The 23,614-nt window shown below is 42.7% G+C and overlaps 1 protein-coding gene across 1 annotated transcript in view; it reads left to right on the top strand.

Annotated features, from left to right (window-relative positions):
• LOC107105765 (3-hydroxyisobutyrate dehydrogenase, mitochondrial) overlaps positions 1–23,614 on the top strand; it is an 83,712-nt gene that overhangs the window by 55,775 nt on the left and 4,323 nt on the right. The window contains exons 2-4 of the mRNA XM_015405787.1: positions 3,229–3,362; positions 5,167–5,243; positions 20,237–20,393. Coding sequence (XP_015261273.1) covers positions 3,229–3,362; positions 5,167–5,243; positions 20,237–20,393 — 368 coding nt within the window. The remainder of the gene's footprint in view (positions 1–3,228; positions 3,363–5,166; positions 5,244–20,236; positions 20,394–23,614) is intronic.

Raw genomic sequence — 23,614 nt, 5'->3', positions numbered from 1 at the left:
GGACAACTGTTGCCAGCCCTAAGCCAAGCAAAAGACCTAGAACTTAAGAGAACAGGGGGGGGGGGGACCCCCCAAACAGCAGCATTTCTTTTCCACAAAATAGGACTTTCAAGGCAAGGCTGCTGCAGGTGTCCTTGACTGTCAGGATCATCCATGGAGTTAAAAAGCTGTGACTCTGTTTAGGATTCCACTGAGAGTTTGGCTGCTTTTTATATAATGAGCATAAGCTCTGTGTTAGGCACATCTACTCTCAGTGTTAAAACTTGCAATGAAACTTTTTATTAATGCTCTGTACTTTCCAGATTGCTCATTTGATGTGTACGAGAGCCAACAGCCACATTTGATGGAGGATTTAAAGCAAAACCCCTTGTTTTCTCCTAACCACTGAATTATTATTTTCCTCCATGATTGAAATGTTAAGGGTTTGGGCAACTGAGAGAATGAGCTTTCAAAAGACTAACCAGCTGAAAACTATTGTCAGCATTAATTCTACTCTTATGAATAACTATCAGAAGCTACTTAGCAGTCTGTAATCTGATGCTGGGAAAGATTGAAGGTCAAAGAAGATGGGGACGGCAAAGGATGAGATGGTTAGACAGTGTCATAGATGCAACGAAAATGAAATTGAGCCAACTTCAGAGGACGGCAGAAGACAGGAAGGCCTGGCATGATCTGGTCCATGGGGTCGCAAAGAGTCGGACTCGACTGTGCGACTGAACAACAACAAAATCTGATACCAAGTTATTGATGGGGGGCAGGGGTTTATAAATTTCTACTTAGAATATCTAATTAATTTGCTGGAAGTCAGGGCATGGGGTTAGTAATAAAGACCATTACGAAGTGTACATATTTTTAAAAAGGAGCATGATGGAACTCTTCTAAACTGTGAGAGCTTGGATTTGGCTGGATGGATTAGGCCTGCAGCTGGGTGGGGCTGTTAACCTGACTGAAAATGCCTTTCTTGAAAGGAGAACTGGAAAAGACAAAGATCAAGCATAGTTTTGCTTGCCTTTTTTCTGTACCAGGGTGAAAAGTGTGGGGGGGGCCCTTCAATTTTGGGAAGCCAAGATTAACCCCTTGCTTTCCTCAGCACTGTGAGCTCCAATTTACATCTCTCCCCCCCCCCTCCTTAAGGTTATGGTACTTGTTGAAATATCCAGTCATGGATCCCTAATGTTGCATGTTGTAAGCTTCTTGGGTGGGAATTTTTGTGTCATTTGGCAGAGTTCCATGACTTGATATAAATAAAGCTAATAGTATCTCAACAGATCAGCCAATAATGAAAAACAACCAGTATTTAGATTATTACATCCAATGAAGATGGTAATGTAGACTAATGAACGCAAGCCCTGTAACTTGAACTGAAAGTGGAAGTAGCATACCCACACATAATAAAGTATGTGTTTTTCTGCAATGTTTTCTGCTGATGATGCATGTTTTCTTCTAGACAAATATATCTTGAACTGGTTTCACAGATGGTCATATCATTTCATATTCCAGAAGTTCCAGTGCAGTTATACTGGGTTTAATTTCCTTCAGATAAGAGCAAAGATTTACTATATCTTAATTCAGAAATATAAAAGCAAAACATGCTGGAAGCTAGTTGGCTCCTACAGCAGACAGCATAACCACTAATCCTACTTTAGGTCCCCAAAAACATAACTCTGCCACAGTGATGCTTCAGCATCAGCCAGCACACAGATCTTTTCCTTAATTGTCCAAATATAGACTGTGTCCCCATCTCCCAACCCCACCCCAGCTAGCCAAAGGGTTTCATCAAAGTCTTTCCAAATGGCCCAAGGCAGGCCTTGCCTGTCTCATTGTACATGATCTGAAGGTACTATGTACCCTGCTTATATCACTCTCTGCAAATTCCTGTGTTTCTTCTTATTCAATAAACTTCTCTGCAACCAATTTTGATAAAAGTCTGTTTGGCTCCTTAGCCCTCCAGTAAAGAAACCCTTGCTCTCTGGACTTGCTTAGAATATTTTTGCCTCCAGTTAGTGACATTGTACCCAGAAGTTTCTGGCTGACGATCTAAATGCCCAACTAGGCCCCTCAGATAAGGCATTGGTCAACTCTCAGTGGTGGCCTTAGGATATCCATTATTCACCCCCATGATGGGTAATATGTGTACAAGGGACCAGATTATAAATTTTGCAGATTCTCAACAGTGTAAATAGTTGGACAATGAAATTAAGGCAGAAATTATGTGCACACATAAACACACTTCCTGCATAAGGCTGAAATGCACTGCTTACAGTTTTGCTGTTAGATCACATTTTAAGCAGTTGTTCCAGTTCACTTGAATGAGTAATAAAAAATCTAGATCTCGACCCTTCATTTGTAAAAATGTTGACAGTAGTTGAATATATTGGAATAAAAAAAGGCCATTATGAATGGCTCACTTTTCTGATAGGACTGGGTTTTTTTTACAGATGGCAGGCACTGAGATATCTACTGCCTTGGCTGTATTGCACAATGAATCGGGTGGACGGGTTTCAATGTATTCTTGCAGGGGAGAACTTGCTTTGCAAAATCACCTAGTTCATTTAACTATTGGGAGCAAGCTAATGCATTCAACATTTTTGAGCGTGTAAAAAAATCAGCTCTAATTATCTTTGTTCTACCTGGATTTTAAAACTGCCTTGTGATTCTGATTCCACTATCGCTAGTAGCATTTGTGTGAGAAATAAGCAAGGGTTAGATCCACTGCCTCTTTTGTGCTGGAGGAAGAGAAGAGAGTGAAAAGTAATTGATTCCACCCAGACCCTTCAGACTCCCACATTTTACCCACAGCTGTTCCAGAGCAGAGCATTTGGGAGGGTGCCATGGGCTGCAGCAGGGAGTGGGGAGGAGGCAAACCTCTGCTTGCAGTTCTTTGGATCCAGTCCTAACACTGCAGTCCTGTGCACACTTCATGAATAAACCTCAGTGACTTTGGTGGCACTTATTTCTAAACAGTGTCAGGCTTTAAGGCTTCTCCCATTGAACTGACGAGTTTTATATCCACAGCAGACCTAAAGGGATCTTTTTCAGGTTCCATCCCTCAGCAACAGAATGACCTGATAGGAAGTAAGATATGAATAGTTGCATATATTTATATATTCAACTTCTTCTTTTTTTTACCTTCAGGCATTGGGACAGCTCATGTAGGGAGCCTCACATTCATGGTTGGGGGAGTGGAACATCTATTTGTGTATTCAACCTTTTTTTTTTAACCTTCAGGCGTTGGGGCAGCTCGTGCTGGAAACCTTACATTCATGGTCGGGGGAGTAGAACAAGAGTTTAACGCTGCAAAGGAGCTGCTCACGTGTATGGGTTCCAATGTCATCTACTGTGGAGAAGTTGGAACTGGACAGGTACTGTTTGAGTAGTCATTTCACTTTAGCTTTTTTCTTCTTTTGGAACACTGTTAAGGTTCTCTGCAGTCCCATGGCAGCATCACATTTACAGTAAGGCTGTGGTCACACGTGCCAGTTGAAGCGGAGGGGAAGCAAGGCGATTCCCTCAGGAGGAATTTGACCTGTGGTTGCGAGATCACACAGCCCTTTGTAGCTGCGGGCTCAGCCCATCACTGTGTGATCAGACACAACTGTGGGTGAGTTGGGGGGAGGGTTTTGCCATTTGTTTCCCATGCACATAAACGAGGAATTGCACCTCCACACCGAGGGCCCCCTATGGGTATGCGATGATGTGCATACTGCAGGGGGGGGGGACAGCACCAAGCCAGGATGGCCTGATCAGACCATCCCGATGGCATGCATGCGTGCTTGTGTGATCAGACAGGGGAAAGTCCGTCCATGGCCCATCAGAACCCATTTACTACCAGAATTTCTCCCGCGTCTTTTTACTCTGCTTCTGCAGCAGAGCAGCACAGGTTGCCGATGACTGCGAGTTGCTTCCCAGATGTTGCTGTCTGATTGCGCCCTTTAGATCCATCCAGCATTCGCTCCTGTGTCGAATCTACTGGCACATGTGATCGCAGCCTAAGATTCCCATTTAAACTGATTGTTAGAGAAAGAATTTGGTGGCATTTTGTGGATCAGCTTGATGTATCATAGCATGGGGTCTTCATAGGTAAAGGCCTGCATCATTAGACATATAGAGTGAGGCAGAGTGGGCTGGACAAGCAAACTACTAAGGAAAAAAGTAATCATGAGAGGCTCAAGCTACAGAGCCTCTTGTGCAGGCACTTCAGTGTGCACAAGAGATTTTTTGCCAATTTCTGCCTCTAGTTATACTTTTCTGAACCACATCCCATGCCACTCCCAAGTGCCTTCTAGACTTTGGGAGGTCAAAGAGCCGCAGCAGGAAGGAGTAGGTAGGAAACCCCCATTGAACAAATGGAACTTTACTCGCACCTGTTATTCAATCCAGCCTGAATTAAAGGAAATCACTCTTAAGTGTGGTGGGAAACATGAATATGTACCTAGCACATTCTCAGTCCATTTCATGGCTTTGGTGAAAAATGCTCATGTCTTCAAAATGTTGTGAAAAATTTAACTGCCTTGGAACTCTGCTGCAGTGGGCTGACAGTTCTAGTATATGGTTTACTTAGCCCAGTATAGTCTGCTAATACGGTTAAATAGTAGGGTCAACAAGGAGTAGGCAATTAAAGGTAAAGGTAAAGGTTCCCTTGCTCGAAAGCCAGTCGAGTCCAACTCTAGGGTTGCGGTGCTCATCTCCGTTTCAAAGCCGAAGAGCCAGCGCTGTCCGAAGACGTTTCCGTGGTCATGTGGCCATCATGACTAAACACCAAGGCGCACAGAACGCTGTTACCTTCCCACCGAAGTAGTACCTATTTATCTACTTGCAATGTCTTGCTTTCGAACTGCTAGGTTGGCAGGAGCTGGAACTAGAGACGGGAGCTCACTCCATCATGTGGCACACTCGGGTCTCGAACTGCTGAACTATTGACCTTCCACAGCCTGCAGTTCAGCGTCTATTCTAAGAGGGCAAAGTAGTCATTATATCAGAAGTACACCAAGTATGCCAAAACTGATGTTTTGTAGTGCTTGATCTTTGTCATGAAGCATGGAAACTTGTTGCTCTTTGCCCTAGGGAGTGGTTGTTGAACACCATCATTTACAATGACATTAGATTCTGGTTTTGATACTTTTCAGAGTAATGGAGAAATTCATTATGTATTTTATTTATTTTCAGGCCGCAAAGATCTGCAATAACATGCTCTTAGCTATCAGTATGATTGGAACTGCTGAGGCCATGAATCTTGGAATCAGGTTTGCTGGATTTTATGGGATCCTTTTTTTATATATTAGCCATTTCTGTATATTTTTCTGGCTGACTTTTCTATGGAAAAAGAATGATGTTTCAAAGATGTAGATTAACAGCTGTCTGCTGCAAAAGTGTACTATTTCATTATTACAATGCTACAAAAAGCTTCTCTTGTTTAATCTAGTGTAGGATTTCAGGGAGCTGGGACATTCTTTACAAAGGCCATAAAATAAAACTGCGCTTTGTGTGTGTTAGATTATATATAGTGGCTCCCTTTTCTTATTTCCAGATAAAATGTGCAGTAGAGAGACAGTATCAAGTGCAACGGCTTGAAAATATAAGGGGGAGGAGGCATACAGAATTGTCTCATCAAATATGTTAGTTGCATGTCTGTGAAATCTTCTGTACTTAGCCAATTTTTGGAACGTGCAGTGGAATTTATAAGGCAATCCTAAACCCACTGACATCAATTGACTTCTGCTTAGGATAGCACTGTTATTATCTTCCAGTTAGTAGTTCCAAACACAGGAGTTCCCACTTCTGCTCTCTCTAAGTGACCTATTATTATGAAAAATTCAGGAGGTGTTTAATAAATGTTGCCTCAATTTAGTGGATTTGCATATAGATGTTTTTTTAAAAAAAACAAAAGAAATCCCACCCTGTATTCTGTTCCTCCATTAAATTCTTATGCTACTATCATGGTAGTAGCTGGCAGTGCAGCTGTGTAGGCCCTCCCATTCTCCCCAGTTTGTTTCCTGTGATAGGTAGGGTATGGGAGAGGGGTAGAGATGAGTACATGGAGGCTTGTTTGCAACAATGCAGCAGTGGTAGCTATTCTGAAACCATTGATTCCCAAAAGCTTTAGGAAGCTCATAGCTTTATGGTGAGCTTTCTGGAGTAGACCACCACGGAAAGTGCTTTGACTCAGGTGCCAACCAAACAAGGCTTCCATAATGACAGCACACAATGCAAGGTACTAGATTACAATCTCAAATTATAGGCAGGTTGTTAGAGGATGAGACAGACTTTTTTGGTACCCTGGTCTTAAGTCATTCAGAAGTCAAGATTAGCCTTTTCAATTGATACTGGAAAAGAAAGTGTCCTGCACTGTTAATGGTCTAGGATTTGACATTTTTTGCCTTTCAGATGTGTCTTTTTATCTTCAGTGCAAAACAATCAATCGCCCTTGTTTTAACCATGCACGCCAGCATTCCTGAGTTTGCCATCCTTGTGCTGAGAGACTCCTCTCAGTCTTGCAACTACAGAAATGTACAGTGGCTTGCCAGTATGTACTGTGACTCTCCAAGAATTCAACATAACCTATTGTTAAGTCTCTGAATGACAAAAAAAGAGGTTTATTACCCACGTGGTGGACCACAATGCATGTGTGTAGCTGTGGGCCATGAGCATGTCAGACATAAACTAACAGCACAATCCTGTCCCTGTTTCTTGGTTTAAAAAATGTGAACATAAGCAATTGTGGTAAGCATTTTAATACTTGGAGATTTTTAGAAGCTTATGCTAGCACTTAAATTCTTTGTTAGACTCGCTGGCTAAGGTTGGTAAATCCTGCTTTAAAGTATTTGTACTGCATCTTTTCTGTATCTCTGTGTTTTTGTGTAGGCAATAGATACTTTATTTAACTTTGCAATTCTTTAGTAATTTTGTCCCCAATTAGTGTTTGTTTCATTTTTCTATAATGTGACCAGTGGTAATTTTTACTACATTGTTAACATGTTCACAAGAAGCCACACACTGTAACTATCAGTGAGTCTTGATCCTGCAGAATAAATTGCTGTTTTGATATATGTATTAGGTATAATGAAATACATAATTGTGTGTGTAAACCTGTGTGTGCACATGTGCACCTAAAAGGTTGGTTAATAGATTTGCATTTCCTCTTCATTATCATATCAAGATACAGTTGTTTTATTGAATTGCCCTTGTCTCAGATGTTAGACTATCTTGACCTATTAAGTTGTCATGTTGTAATTGAGATAAAAGAGGAATTTGCTTTGCATCAGTGCTAATTGGTTTATCAATATCTTGTATCATTTACATTTTAAAATTGAGCATCTGTAAGATAGGGAAGTGTATCTTTAACAAGCCATAATAAAACCCATAAGGTTGTACACTATGGTTGTAATTGAGGATTGTAAAGCTGTATCATAGTTTTATGTCATGGTTTGCTTAATGAAAAATCAATCGCGTATGACTCCATTGTGTTTGGCTCAAGCAGAAAGCCACATTTTCTGTATTTAAAAAAATTCAGCTAGCCAGGGTTATGGCAATACCTGCCACTATCATTGGCAATACCCACAACCATAATTGGTATTTGCAGCCGATGTAACATGCAAATATTGCTGGATTTTCATATTCCAGGTTAACTCTTTACCCTGCAATGTGGATTTAGCTGTATTAAAGCCTAATAGCCGTGATTAATACCTGGTTTAGGAGTGACATGTGCTATTCAAGCCTCACACACACACACACACCGTATCCTTGGTAGAGCCAGCAGCATCTGCTACGAGAATTATGTTCCACTCATGAGCTTTTTCCAAGCAGAATTCGGTCCTGTTGCCAGACTCAATAAGGACACAGGTATGAAAGTGAAATCTTTGGCTAAAGCTTGCTGCTTTCTGTCGTTTTTGTTCCAAGTGATGGATGTTGTCACTTCTAACTCAGCCTTTTCATGAATGGGCTGAAGTAGTCTTCTTTTTTTGAGAAACACTAGGTGTCAGCCATCTTCCATATCCATCAAACACTCATCTTGGTAACAATCCTGATACAGATTCAGTTGGCTCCCATTGTTGGCCATAGAAGGAAGCAACTGGCTTTTGAAATCTGCCACAGCCAGCACTGCAAAAGCCCAGGTTATACTCCCTAGTACTCAGTTGCTGGATTTTGGCCATTGTCCTTGAGAAGCATTAGCTGAGCTTATTAATGGCTTGCACAAGGCGGGTCATGTTTTTGTCTCTGTTTGGCTGTTATATCACAGAGTCATTCTGTCATCTGCTCTGACTAGTCATGTATATTCAGAAATAGCCAAGCTCTCTTGCGTAGGCAAAGCTGCACCAACAGCTGTAGCAGTTGGATGAGAGCTGTTAGCGATTTATCTTGCTCTTTATGAGTTCCTCTGTCTGTTGATGAAAGTTGGAATATTGCTACATTGTTTTTAAAGAATTCCCTGAAGAGTTATGAATTTTCCAATGTTGGTTTCTTGGCCCATAAAAATGAATAGAAGAACATGACTAGTTTCAGTGGGAATTGGAATACAAGCGTACACATAACTGAGAATATATGCATCACTCACTCCATCCACCTACTGTCATATAGAAAAACACATTCATAGTGCTTTCATCATACAATAAATGTGTTTTCCTATGTAAAGTTTACTTTCCTGCCAGAATGATTTGGGTGGGTTCCAAAGGGAAAAAAAAAAAACATCTACTGTTGCTTTGTAAATGTTTGTACAGCAGCATGCACAGGAATTAATTTAGTGCTATAATAGGTAGATTCTGTGGCATCTCTCATGTGGGTCTGCAAGATGTTGCACAAACTCTTGTGCAAGAAGAACATCAGTGGACTTAGTTTGGTGTTTCAGATGTAATATTTTCATGCAACAAATAAAAGTGTCCTTCTGTGGACAGAAGTTGCCTTTCTGATGCCTTCCAACGCAGTGTGCAAGATGAATTGTGGAAGGCTGGCTTCCTTCCAAGGTATCATATGGACAGAAGTTGCCTTTCTGATGTGGAGAGGCCACTTGGCTTCCAACGCAGTGTGCAAGATGAATATTGGAAGGCTGGCTTCCTTCCAAGGTATCAGATATTAGAACAGCCATCCTCAAGTTATAAAATACAGGAGAATTGTGTGTTAAACAGTGATCTGGGAAGGGGTGCCTTGAGTACACCGGTTTGGATTCACTGCAGCATTTCCAGGGCACAAGGACATCGGTCTGCTGTGTGTGACTTTTGTGGCTCCCCCCCCCCCCCCCTGGTGACAGATAATAATGCACTTCAAGATCCTGTTCCTAGGAACAGGATTTTGAGGGTATCTCAGGTTGCCACAGGAAGGGGAAGCAGTGGAAGTCATGATCCAAAGACAGAAATCCTTGCATCTACAGAAATATTACATTAGCTCCAAGCCCCCACTTTCAATTGTTCTTGTTTTCTTTAAAACTCAATTGCCCTTGTCACCCTTAGTACTTCTAGTGGCCCAGAACGATGGTTTTATGTTGAAACACTGGCCTGTATCCTACCATGCTACTACATGAAGTTTGAAGCCTTCCTCTAAAGTAAATGGCTTTTCCATAGAAAGAAGAGCCACTTAGGATGGAGGAAGACTCCTTAGACTGAAGGAGCTATTTTCTAATTCATTTTCTAATTCTATCTACACTCTCACAGAATTCTCTTATTTGGTAGTATTCAGGTGTCACACTAATCTGCAAACTCCAGCTTGCCATGAAAGGCAGAATTTGGTTTGTTCTACCCACACACTCCCCTTGCTCCTCCCTGCTTTTGCCCTCCCTGAGTGGAGCATGAAAGCAAACACTAGTTGAAGAAGAAGAAGAAGAGATTGGATTTATATTCCGCCCTTCACTACCCAAAGGTGTCTCAGAGCGGTTTACAAACTCCTTTCCCTCCCCCTCCCCACAACAGACACCCTGTGAGGTAGGTGGGGCTGAGAGAGCTCTTGACAGAAACTGCTCTTTTTCAAGAAGGCTGCGCCAGAACTATGGCTTGCCCAAGGTCATCCAGCCATGTGCAAGTGGAGGAGTGGGGAATCAAACCCGGTTCTCCCAGATTAGAGTCCACGCACTTAACCACTAAAACAGACTGGCTCTCAGTTGCCCATGATATCCAAATGCAGATGCCTGGGAAAATTAATTTGGTTCCCAGCACCACCACCTGAGCCTCAATTCCAAGATGGGGCTTTAACATGCTAAGGAGCAGTGGCAGTGCAAAAACAGGAAGAGGTAAACTATGCATACCGTCATCTTTTGTGTTTAGAAATGAATCTGTATCTAGAATTTAATTTTCTTCTGAGGCATGAAAATCCCCTTAGTCTTAAATTTTTACTGCAAGTGTTCTTTGCTAGCAAAATAGAGTAGTTTAGTTTCCTGTACATTCATGCACACACATACCTGCAAGCGATCACTTGCACGCACTCTTCAAGTAGTTTAGAACCACTAAAAATGAATGCTTCTGCTATCAATTTCCTCTGAGTTGACAAGTGTGTTTTTGAAGTGACAGAATTGTTCCCTAATAAAATACATATAGCATTTACAATTTATAGAGCTTTTACAAGGTGAAAAAATTGTATCATCAACTATGAATTCCCTTGTAGTAAATTCTTCCCAGAAGCATACATTATCATGATGTGCCTGAATTGATATTCCATTTATGTCATGGGCATGTTTAATTAAAGCATGAGGTAGATTCTTTTTTTCCCCATTTTTTATTAATTTTTCAGATTTGAAAAATTATTAAAAGCAGAGTAGCAAGCTATTTCTGAACAGAATATGGGTTTGGTAAATAATGTGTAGTTGACTTAACATTCATGTGGTCAGATCTTAATTTAGTTAGGAAACTCGCTTATTTTTAGTGGCTTCCAATTTCTATGGAAAACAATTTGGGGAGGAAAAGGAAGATGTATAATGGGCAACCTAAAAACTATAGAAATACAGCTCAGATCTAATTCCCTGCTTTTCTGTCCTGGCCAAAACCAGTGGAAGTGTACGAGGGGGCATGTGATTGAGAGAATACCCAGAAGCAACCCCTCATGGAAAAACACAGTGATTAGGGATCTTCCTGGGGGGAGGGGGACTCATTGTGGACATTGGAAGCTACCACTAGATACAGAGACAGAAAACCTCCTGTATTGAAACAGAATACCCCTTGTCCAATATTCAAACGATGCCGTAATTAATTATGCAGTAACATTTAATTACTTGCTTTTGTTATGGTTTTTATTCTTCTTTGAACAAAATGATACAATCTATTTCAGTTCTTTTAAAAGCCTTCAGAGAGCTGCAGATAGATATAGAAGAGCCACATTAACGGTGGGTTGGATCCTGCCAGACATTTCTCCTGAGGAAGTGGGAGGGATGTTCACCAATTCCTCCCTCCATCAACAGACCTCCAACCCCCTATGCTGTGTCTGGGGGTCCCCCATTCCCCCAGTAGCAGCATCTCTGAAGGCATTTGCAGTGCAACTGAAGGGGGACGTTAAGTCAGGAGAAAGTCCCACGGGATGCAATCCAGCACAATATATTTATTTGTGTACCCTGCTTTTCTCATTGGAGACCCAAAGAGGTTTATAAAGTACAAAAAATACAATTTAAATACAAAAGATATCATAATATGCCACATCCTGCACTAATCCTGGATCTGCTGGCATAAATCAGTTTGAAGGCCACAGGCAACAAGCGTAGGCTGAAAGCCTGGAGCCCTTTAGTTTTTGCCCTTCAGCTCACACCTCTGGCCATACCCAGGCTCCGTTCCTGAAATCAAGAGTGAACAAAAGCTTATCCCAGATGTCATCCAAAAGCTTATCCCAGATAGCTATCCTAGAGATGATCCCAGTTTTCCTCCACTCTACATTTTGGATGAGCTTTGCAGATTCATGAACTGCACTGCAGCAGAATGCCCATCCTAGAGATGATCCCAGTTTTCCTCCTCTCTACATTTTGGATGAGCTTTGCAAATTCATGAACTGCACTGCAGCAGAATGCCAGAATGAAGCTTCAAAGTATTAAAGCTGTGAAAAGAAGGGCAGAGACAAATCTTATGAAAGGTAAACATTTTCCCGCACCCCCACCTGTGCTTCCCTAAGCATCCTTCTGCAAAAACGTTCTTTAAACTTTGCCACTAGAGTCTGGGAATCTCAGAAAGCCTCAAAGGGATATGTCCAGAGAAACTCTACAGTTTCAGGTCCTTTGTCCCAGGGAAACATTCCTCTGCTAATTATCCTCAACCATATCCCCTCCATTCCCTCCCCCCCCGGTAACTTAGTTGGGGCGTATAAAAAAATTCTGAATTAGCAACTTTTGGGTGCAAAAATCAGAATATTCAACTTAGCCTGAAGAAAGAGATTCTATAAATTCTTTAAACTGCATTGTGACGGACTGCACTTTTTAAAAGCTTAGAAGTGCTGTTCCAACAACTAAAGGACTGTAAAGAGTTAATTCTTCACCAAGCCAGAGAGCCTTGAGAGACAGGCTGCTCCAGGCAATCTGATTGGTTGGCATCAGCTGAGTAGAAAAAGTCTTGAGGGAGCTGGATGCTGAAGAGAGATTCAGTCAGATTTTTGCCTTAACTGAGAAGAGACGTGTACTGAGACCTTCTGAGTCTAGCCCTGATGGAAAAAGGGTTTAGTGCTGACAGAGTCAGAATTCAGCCTTGACTGAAGACAGTCTGATATCAGCCTTATCTGAAAGCAGTTTAACACAGGCAGGAGAACTGGGGGATAATTTGGCAAGGAAGTTTGTGTAGTAGACAAAGACTCCCATTCAGGCCAAGGTAAGGGGATAGATCTAGGGAGAGAAGAAAATCCCCATCCCAGTCAAATAGGGAGAGTTATCTCTGAGGAGTGCAGAGATCCCTGGTCTGGTGTGGTTAGAAACTGCTTGTAGAGACCTTTAAAGTCTGTTATAATCTCACAAAAACTACTGGTGTTCCAAGAGAAAGGTGTGTGGGTACTGGAAAGAGGGTACCAGCCTTCTGGAAACCATAAGGGTCAGAAATTACTCAAAGAAAGTGTGCTCTGGAATAAAAGCTTCTCATCATAAAGATTATAAGTAACTCTGAAAAACTTAAGAACCTCTCATTAGCTTGATATATAAGAACAAAAGTCTATGCTTAAACTTGATTCCAACCCTTGTTTCCAGCCCTTGATTTCACCTTTCCCCTCAGTGTTAAATAAAATATCTTGTTATTTTTGAAACTTTTAAAGCATCTCAAGTGCCATTTTCAGTGGTTAAAGTTAAAGGGGACCCTAACCCTTCTCTCAGGTTCCTGGGCTGAGCAAACCTCCAAAAGATCTTAATGTCACAAGGTGGAACAGCCAAGGTTTCTTCAGGGGAGAAGAAAACACACTACTAGGGTGGCTCAGTCAGTGAAGGGACAGGAAAACGGAGGGGAAATCTTGCCTTCAGAGCCATAGCCAGAAAAAACTGTTAGAGGGGCAACAGGGGGCAGTTTAGTACAGTGGAGCTGACTACATCACAGGGTTGTTGTTTTTAGGGGAATATAGAGGAGGAGAGAATGATGATGCAAACTGCTTTGGCTCCCCATGTAAAGGAGAAATAGCTGAATAAAATAACCTCTCCCTATAAGTAGGGTTGCCAACTCTGGGTGGGCAAATTCTGGAGGTGCCACCTGGGGAGGGTTGGGGTTGGGAGGGACCTCAGCCGGTATCTCTAGTCTGGAGATCAGCTGTTACTCCAGGAGATCTCCAGATCTTCCCTACCTGGAACTCAGCACCTCCCGAAGCAGCCTGTCTCTTACGAAGTTTGGCAGTCCCTCCGGAGTCAAGATGTACCATTTGAGAGGGGAGGGAGGGAGGCAAAGCAAGGCTCTGTATTTGAGATGTTTAAGATTGATTGTTGAAAAAATGTGGAGAAGAGAATAAAAGTGGAAGGAAGGAGAAGGATGAAAAAGTCACTTTCTCTTAATTTTAGCTTTTCTGCTTAACAGCAGTTTTAAACTTAAAATGCCAAAGATGTTTGCAGTTTAAAAGCATTCAGGCTTAATGTCTGCAAGGTTTAAAACACAGAGAATCAACAAACTCACAGCCTGGCTTTTAACTGCAGCCAGGCCCATAGCTACAGTGGGGCACTTCAGGGCTCCGTTCCCTCAGTTGTGAGGAATGCCCCACAACAGCTGCTGCCCCTCCCTCCCATCCTCCCGCTCCCTCCCCTCCTGTGACATTAAAAGGGCCCTCTAGCTGATTGGTGGAGCATGGGGCCTAGCAATCAGCTGGAGGGCCCTTTAAAATCTTGCAGCCGCCCCTCTCCTTCCCCTCCTCCAAGATTTAAAAGGACTTCCAGCTGATCAGGGGGCCCTTTATATCTTGCAGGAGGTGAGGGAGAGGGTTGGCTGTCAGCCGCATGCCTTCCCTGAACTCCTGATTGGAGTTCAGCCCTCACTTGAAAAACACCGTTTAAAGGGAACCCTTTGAATGCTGTTTTTCTAGTGGGTACTGCCCATGCCTGATCTCCAAGCAGCAAAGTCGCCACTTGGAGTTCAGGGAAGGCATATGGAAGCCCCTCTCATCCCTCCTCCCCCTCCCCTGCTGCCCCACAACATTTCCCCATGCCCCACCAACCCAAAATTTCTGGCTATGGGACTGCCTGCAGTGCCATCTCTTTCCTCCTATACAGGATCTAGCAAAGTCCAGCCCGCCCCCTGCAATGCCTCCTCTCCAGCTTCCGGAGGCAGGGCTAAGCCCAGATGCGAGTCCAGGGTGGTGCAAGAAGGGACTTCTGCAAAAGGAAGGGTCTGCATTCAAACACCAAGCAGTAGGAACCTTTGTTTGCTTCCTCTCCAGACTTCCAGCAGGTGCATCACAGCTTGAACACGAGCTGAAGTGTGTTCTCCAGCAAACCGCTCTGTACTGCAAAAGTCCCCTAAGTGCCTCAGTAGGTTCTTCTCCACCTGTTGATGCTTGTGCATTACATTCGCACCAGCAGCAAGTCAAGTGTGGGCAGAGATGTGCTTTCTCTCCCCTGGCAAGCCCGGCGGGTGCTTCGCAGGGATAGGGGAGTCATGGTTGTTTGGAAGGGTGCTGGGCACATTTGGGAGGGGGCATTGTCCCCTGTGGCTATGGGCCTGCCTCTGAGGGAGGGAAGTGGATGGGGTGTGTGATAGGACGCATAAAGGATCACAAAGATGTTGCCTCTTGGCATGTACAGGACTTCTCTGTATGCCCTGGATAAATCACTACTGTTGCCCACATTTTAGGTTATTAATTGAGGAACACAGTGTTTGTAGAACTGTTGGTGAACTGTACAACTTGGTCTGCAAGAAAGAAGGGTATGGCTTGTTGTCTCCCTGGCTTGTCCCTAGCCAGCAGTTCCATCACATCCCTGGATAGCTGTACAAATCCCCACCCTTAACGTCAAACTTTTTAAAGTGTTCCTCAAAGTATCACTGTATGGAGATAGCAAAAGCAGCATGATGGAGCCACCCACAAACAAGGGAGCGGTCTTTGTATGTTCAGTGGACTTCCCAAGTATGTAGAAAAATGGGGAAAATTAAATAGGGGGTATCTTAAAAAGCTAGTATGAAAATGCTCTAGAAGGAACAGAATGTTGTGATAAGCCAAGTGACAGTTGAAGAAAGAGAAATCAGCTTGCTCACGTCCAGGAAAGCTTAGGTAGTGTTGGAGGGAGAGATCTGAACTTCTTACTTTTAAAACATTGGCACAATTCATTGTAGAGAATTGGCACCATTTCTATTTCTGCCATTAGGAGATACTCCTATAAGTTGTGTCATGACAAGAATACCAGGCAAGGTATATCCTGGCGTCGCTAGAAAGTTGTAGATCTCCTTGATCCTTGGGGTGAGAAGGAAATTCAGCAGCTTTGAAACAGTCACCTTAATATGGATTCTTTTCACTATATCTCTAAGGAAATGTCTGCCCACGGTCATATGAGGAGTAGTACAGAGTGTCACATCAAGGATAAGGTGTTGCATTTGAAGCACAATAGCTGCAAATATATGCCTAACTTGTAGAACCTTGGTGAAATCCATGATAACACCACGTCGTTTTGATAGAGGAGCGGGGAAGCAGAGGGAACTAGGAAAGTCATGATATGCTGTCATGATTTAATAGTGTTGATTGACTCAAACTGGAAAGAAAAGGGATGTCTATCTCTGCAAGGATCAGTGAACAGCAAGGAAAGTGGATTTATGATGATAATATAACAAAACTCCCTCTGTGGATGGGAAAGTTTATGAGATATATCCTTTCAATGGCATCAATATCCACCATCGTGTGGGTCCTCCATGGTAATTCCGTCTGCAGCCAACACTGAAATAGCAGCGATTTGCTCACCAGGAATAGCCCAAGTGTGAAGCCACCCTCAATATTCTCCAGAAGAATAGGATGTTTAGAACAGATGAGAGTGTGTTAAAAAGAAGAGGGGTGGGAGGAGAAATCCAATCCTGAAAGCTTCGAGAATTCAGGAGGGGCAGATGGTAGGGGGAGGTAGAGGGAGTGTCCGAATTGTCATTCCCTCTCCTTGTGATTCCGTGCAGGGCCCCCCCCCCATTTATAGCTAGCTAATTCCAGCTGTAACATCGCTGTTGTTTATGCTGTAGTGTGCTTTTAAGAAAAACAAATTGTTTTTATTAGATAAGTTGTAAAAACATCTAAAAGGTTTAAACGGGCTACATTTCAAATCCAAAGGGCTAAAGGTATCTTAAAACTGAAACCCACAGGATATGAATGTGCTTCTGTTTTGCCTTTCCTGCTGGCCCATCTGTTCCTGTTCATCTGATCGCTTTATAGAAAGGCCCCATGTATGTCCATAGGAAGCTTGTACCATCATTGGTCCATCTAGCTCAGTATTATCTCTGTCTGGATATGGCTCCCCCAGGGTCTCAGGCAGAGTAAGCTCTTACCCAATTCTTATTACCTGAGAGGCTCTTAACCTGAGATTTCTCAGGCTGAACTGCCTGCTAAGTATGTGGTCTGTTTGAGCTGTGATCCCTTCCTATGCAATTAAACCTTTTAGGTATTTTTTCTAGTTACTTAACAATGCCAGTTTTGGCTTCAATCAAATTGCATTAGGGCTGGTTAGTTGAGCTTCTCAGACAGGTGACCTGTAATTTAAGGAGCAAATTGAAACAAATATTCCATTGCAAGAGATCGTGATGATATTCTTATCAAGAAATTCATTTGTCCTATCAGTTTGGTTCTGATTAGGTAGTTGTCTGATACCTGTGCAACTGCTTGCCAAAAGCTATGAGAAGGCCAGAGCCAGATCTCTTGAGAGATCTCAAAACTTAACACCTTTTTCAAGATTTCAGAGACTTCAGTCATAAATTCTGTATTTTTTGATTCCAGGCCAAATCCTGAAAAAGAATTATCGTTATAACCTTCAAGTTCAGCTAGTTAGAAGTTATCTCAAGTTTTCAACAACATTTAAACTTTTCCTTATCAAGACTAGTTTTGTCCTTTCTGATTCCCTGTTAGCTTATGAAGTCGGTTTGTGTGTCCCAATTATTCAAGGGGCACAACGTCAACAGTGTTGGTTTATTGGTGCCTTTTTCTCCCTCCTCCTCCCATGTGGAACACCTTGGCAATTTTAAATGCATGCGCGCATGCACATTCTGTTGCCATGTCCAGTGGCAAGTTATTATGGGGACTGACAGACTGTCATCGTTTTGATAGCTTGAGCAGTATATCTCTTGAACAGCAATAGAGCTCTTATGCAGAAAGTATCATATGTTCCAAGCCAATTTACAGGGAAACAGCAATAACATTTTATCATGGTTGAGAGCCCAGTAGCTGCTTCCTATTAAACTTGCCCTTTCAGATACCTGTCTTGGATTAATTTGTTGATTTCAAATGGAAACTCAGTCTTCTCCACTGAAGCATGACTTTCTAGGATAGACTCTTACTGAATGACAATTACTGTATATTCTACCCGCTTTCAGACCATTACAAGCTTTGGGCACAGTGGAAGACAGAGGACTTCTTCAGTAACTGATTTTAATACATGTCTAATTTTAGCTGTCAGTTATCTATGCACCAGTAGATGAATCCTCAGGAAGATGAAATGCAAAACACCTCTAACTTGCTCTTTTTAATGATATACTTGCTGCAAGGGATAAAAAGAGAAGGATTGGGAAGAGGGAGTCTCTAGTCTCTTGAAGAAAACTGCATAGTGTATAAGAGCGCATAGTTTTGAAAACTGAATTACGTCAACATTTTGTTTCAAAATCCAGATCTGAAAATTGAGTGTACCTACAATATCTTTGAATTTGAAGTATAGTTTATATTGCAGGCATTTCATGGGAATCCTGCCATGATAGTTGGTCAGAGCTGGATTGCAAATCAGTGATAAGGGGAATTTTGTTTTTGTCCAGTTTTGATCTGTAGAATAAGCTTTGCTGGAAGTTAGCAGAAGCATCAGATGAGCAATATAGCAGAAGGAAGGTTTGCTCTGGAGGACAGTGTAATGATAACATCTACATGTACTGACTTTCCTAGCAAGACGTGTGAACTCTTTAGGGTACACTTTATGATGAGAGGGGCTGTAGCTCAGTGGTAGAGCATCTGCTTGGCACACAGAAGGTCCCAGGTTCAATACCTAGCATCTCCACTTTAAAGTATGAGGCAATAGGTGATGTGAAATGGAGAGCTGCTGCCAGTCTGAGTAGTCAGTACTGACTTTGGTGGACTACTGATCTGATTCAGTTCATGTCTCCATGATTTTCATTGTAGTGTTAAACATCCCCATATATGGTACATCAAATTATCAACAACTATGGCTATTTTTCTTCGTGAATCACTTGAAAAATAAATCAGAAAGTGTATATATTTTGTTTTAAAACCCAAATGTTTCTCCTTTGAGAAGAAAGACAGAAAGGTAACTTCCAGTTAATAGTGGCTCAGTCCTATGATTGGAGGCTAGCCTGAAAAGAGTAAGTCAGGTAACAAGCTACAGTATTTTTAAAAAATTAAGTATGATGATAAAATATTGGGAAAGAATAGTTGCGCATCAGAGATGGCATGGTTATAGTGTAAAAGAGGTACTCACTGCTAAGAGTGCCAGTGACACTAGGTCCTAGAATTATTTCAGAATGCTTCCTTTTTTTGTGATTTTACATAGCATGCTAAATACATTACTACATGTTCCACCGCTTGCAATAGCAAGGAAAATACTGCTTTTATTGCAAGCAATATATTGGCCTAGTAAGTCTTTTAAAACTAAATGTTGCTTGCATGAGAAGTTCTTCTCAGAAAGTGAAAAACACTCTGGACTCCGTGTTGTGTGTTATAAAAATAGTCCCTGCTCCTTTTCCCCTCATTAGCGTGTTGTATTATGACTACAATAAATGCGGGTCCTTTGCTTTTCTAAGGCTTTATTTTTCATCCCTTGTTATGCAAATATTTGTACAGCAGGGTTTACTAGTTTTAAATGTGAAGCCAACTTCTAAAAGTTGCTGCTTCTGATTACAGTTGCCAATATAATTGCTATAAAATGGCACTTTGCAACTCGTTAGCAACAACCGCAGGATCCTACCAGCTTCAAAAGCCTATAGTATTAAAATATTTTTGCTACGTTTCTTTCTTCTTTTACAGTCTACCCTCAACTGAACAGTGGTTTGTGCCATCCATTCACTGATGGCAATAGAACAAATGATGTTTCTGCTTCGACAAGCTTTGTTTTATCAGGATCAGTAACCTTCTCAGCAATTGACCCAGAACTATCATGCATGTCTCTGAATACAGAGAGAGCATATGTCACAGTGTTGTGCAGACTTCCCTCTAGAGCAGAAGAATAAAAAAATAGATTTAATTTTAAAAAAGAAAGTTTGTAATAGTAAAATGACCTGTGAGGAGAAGATGTGTTAAGATTAGTATTCCTGCTGTGGAGTTTGCCTTCATCCTTTTGATTTGAAAATAGGGTTTTCTGTATTAAAATGGTTCCGCCAATTTCCAAGATGACTTGAATTTTAAGTGTGTGTGTGTGTGTGTGTGTGTGTGTTTAGAAGCTCTGAAAGGATACATGCACCCGCATTCTGAAGAGCTTCCTACTTTCCATGCAGATTGCTTGGTAAAACTAGAAACACAAAAAGTGTACAAGGATTGATGGCCTTTAATTTAAGGAAGACTCTTCCTTCTTTCCCCCACCCCAATATCCATGCTGTGGATCATTTTTCAATCCTTAAAATAAAGGTAGAGAGATGACAACATATAAAAATAAGTCACCCATGACGAGCACATTTTGACATGAACACTTCTCTTCTTTGACCTTTGGCAGGTTAGGTCTTGACCCAAAGCTACTGGCCAAAATCCTAAATATGAGCTCAGGCCGTTGTTGGTCAAGCGATACATACAACCCTGTGCCGGGAGTAATGGAAGGCGTACCTTCTGCTAACAATTACCAAGGTGGCTTTGGAACAACACTCATGGCCAAGGTATGTATACATAATTATATAATTATAAATGTTCCTGTACAGAAATATTGCTTATTTTTGATAGGCAGAATAAATGAGAAGTATATTCTGTGATATTTTCCTCCTGGACTGTTCTAACAGTGCCTCAGGCTTTTGGTGTACCAAATTTTCTCTTGGTAGGGAAGAAAACATGGAATTGGTTAGCAATATTGATAATTATATGAATAGTTATTTAGATTGCAGCTAATCCCCATCCTGAGGATTTAAAGCAATTCATTGAAAATCTTCCATAAAAGCACCAGTTACAAATACAATGAAACATGTAAAATTTTAAAATTGTTAACTTTTATTTCTTCTTCCATCCCAATTTCAGGGGGGGAAATAGCTAACTAATATATCGAAATCTCAGATCCAGAAAGTTGGCAATCCACAAGTTCTGTTTTAAAAAGCTACCTCTTTGTTTTTAGTTTATTGAGGCTCCTCACATGTTCCATTTGAAGCACTCTTCTGAGGATTCATGATGACAGTATTGTTCAGGAACCCCCTTTTTACATTTTCCCCATTTTTGAACTGTAGGCATTTTATAGAATATATTTTAGATATGTGTGTCATTTCAACCCTGTAACGCCTTGGGTCCCACATAGAATTTGTCACTCTCTTGCTGTAGTGTGTTGCCCAAAGTCAGAAGTGCAGGTTCTGAGCAACACTTGGATGAAAATCTGAGGGCAGGTAGATTAAGCAGATAGCTAATGGGCCCCTGCCTAAAGGAAGGTTAGACACAGAAAAGTCTTTAGTTGAGGGTGGGGAGAGCTCTTACTAGAGTTGTTCCCAAACACGGGCTGAAAAATCACAAACTTGAAGCTGCTTCTCTTTCTGCCTTCCTTCAGTGTTATATTGATTATCCGAGCCAGTTTTTCCAGACAAGCTTTCACTAGGCAAGATGGGCATGAGTCCAGCTAGTGATGGGCTGTCTTCATACCACAAAGAATGATCTGTGTTTTAAGGGGACCAAATGGAACCAAAGAAACCAAAATACAACGAACATCACAACTCTTCTCAGTATTGTTGTTTGTCAGTCCTCTTTCCTGAATTAAACCCACATATGGTGTGTGTATGATAGATAGATAATAAAAGTGCCCACATTTTCTCTCACAAATGTGTGTACATTTTTTATCCAGGTGTCTTTCCATATATATTTTGCCATATGTCTCGCTGAATGAGAAGTAGCAGGGAGGAAAACCCTGGCAAACCACAAGAGGTGTTACTCTATCCCCGATCCCCTCATTGGAGCCATGTATACTTTCTCTACTGCACTTCAGAAGACTGAAGTTGGTTACTTATTTGCACTTCCTTATTTGTTCCTTATTCGTTACTTATTCGTGTAGTCATTCAGAAACACTAAGGAGAGTGAATTGGAAAGCTCTGAACCCCAAAATAAGGTCTGGACCACCACATATCATATACCCCCACATTCACAGGACTCTCCCTTTTGAGGGGACATATGCTGTATCCTGGTCCAAAGCATAGTTCTGGTGCCAGCTGTTCCAATGTGTAGTGCCCCTAGGACAATCACACAAGCAGACACTGGGGCCAGGCTGCACCCCAAAATAATCTTTGGACCACCCCAAAGGACCCATCCCCATGCTCTGGAAACTGTGCCCTGCAAGGTGACATAAAGTGATGCCCGGTCCAAATACTGGTTCTGATGTCACGAGCTTCTATTCGCAGGGCTTCCCCGAGGCCTGTATTTCAAAGGAGATTTGAATAAGGAAGTGCCCCCTGCACCAAAAATAAGGTTTGGACCCACACACTTCATACACCCCCATCTTCAGCAGACCCTCCCCTTTGAGGGAACACATTCTGTGAGGAGGCTGAAGTTGGTTCCTTATTCGCATTTCCTTATTCATTCCTTATTTGTTACTTATTCGTGCAGTCATTCAGAAGCACTAGGGACAGTGAGTTGGAAAGCTCTGAACCCCAAAATAAGGTATGGACCACCACGTATCATATACCCCCACATTCACAGGACTCTCCCCTTCGAGGGGACATATCCTGTATCCTGCTCCAAAGCACGGTTCTAGTGCCAGCTGCTCCAAAGTGCAGTGCCCCTAGGACAGTCACACAGGCAGACACAGGTGCCCACAGGCAGACACTGGAGCCAGGCCGCACCCCAAAATAGTCTTTGGAACACCCCAAATGACACATCCCCACACTCTGGGGACTGGGCCCTGCAAGCTGACATACAGTGGCGGCCGGTCCAGACACTGGTTCTGACGCCACGAGCTTCAGTGCGCAGGGGATCCCGGAGGCCTGTATTTCAAAGGACATTTGAATAAGGAAGTGCCCCCTGCACACAAATTGAGGTTTGTACCCCCACACCTCATACACCCCCGTCTTCAGCGGACCCTCCCCTTCGTGGGGACACATTCTGTGTGCTGGCCCAAAGCACTGTTCTGGTGCCAGCTGCTCCAAAGTGCAGTGCCCCTAGGACAGTCACACAGGCAGACACAGGTGCCCACAGGCAGACACTGGAGCCAGGCCGCACCCCAAAATAGTCTTTGGAACACCCCAAATGACACATCCCCACACTCTGGGGACTGGGCCCTGCAAGCTGACATACAGTGGCGGCCGGTCCAGACACTGGTTCTGACGCCACGAGCTTCAGTGCGCAGGGGATCCCGGAGGCCTGTATTTCAAAGGACATTTGAATAAGGAAGTGCCCCCTGAACACAAATTGAGGTTTGTATCCCCACACTTCATACACCCCTGTCTTTAGTGGACCCTCCCCTTCGTGGGGACGCATTCTGTGTGCTGGTCCAAAGCACTGTTCTGGTGCCAGCTGCTCCAAAGTGCAGTGCCCCTGGGACAGTCACACAGGCAGACACAGGTGCCCACAGGCAGACACTGGACCCAGGCCGCACCCCAAAATAGTCTTTGGAACACCCCAAATGACACATCCCCACACTCTGGGGACTGGGCCCTGCAAGCTGACATACAGTGGCGGCCGGTCCAGACACTGGTTCTGACGCCACGAGCTTCAGTGCGCAGGGGATCCCGGAGGCCTGTATTTCAAAGGACATTTGAATAAGGAAGTGCCCCCTGAACACAAATTGAGGTTTGTACCCCCACACCTCATACACCCCCGTCTTCAGCGGACCCTCCCCTTCCTGGGGACGCATTCTGTGTCCTGGTCCAAAGCACTGTTCTGCTCCAGGTGCTCCAAAGTGCAGTGCCCCTAGGAC

Source organism: Gekko japonicus, unplaced genomic scaffold, assembly GCF_001447785.1.
Source record: "Gekko japonicus isolate JY-2015 unplaced genomic scaffold, Gekko_japonicus_V1.1 scaffold126, whole genome shotgun sequence".
Classification (NCBI taxonomy): domain Eukaryota; kingdom Metazoa; phylum Chordata; class Lepidosauria; order Squamata; family Gekkonidae; genus Gekko; species Gekko japonicus.
This window is presented reverse-complemented; position numbering and strand designations above follow the sequence as displayed.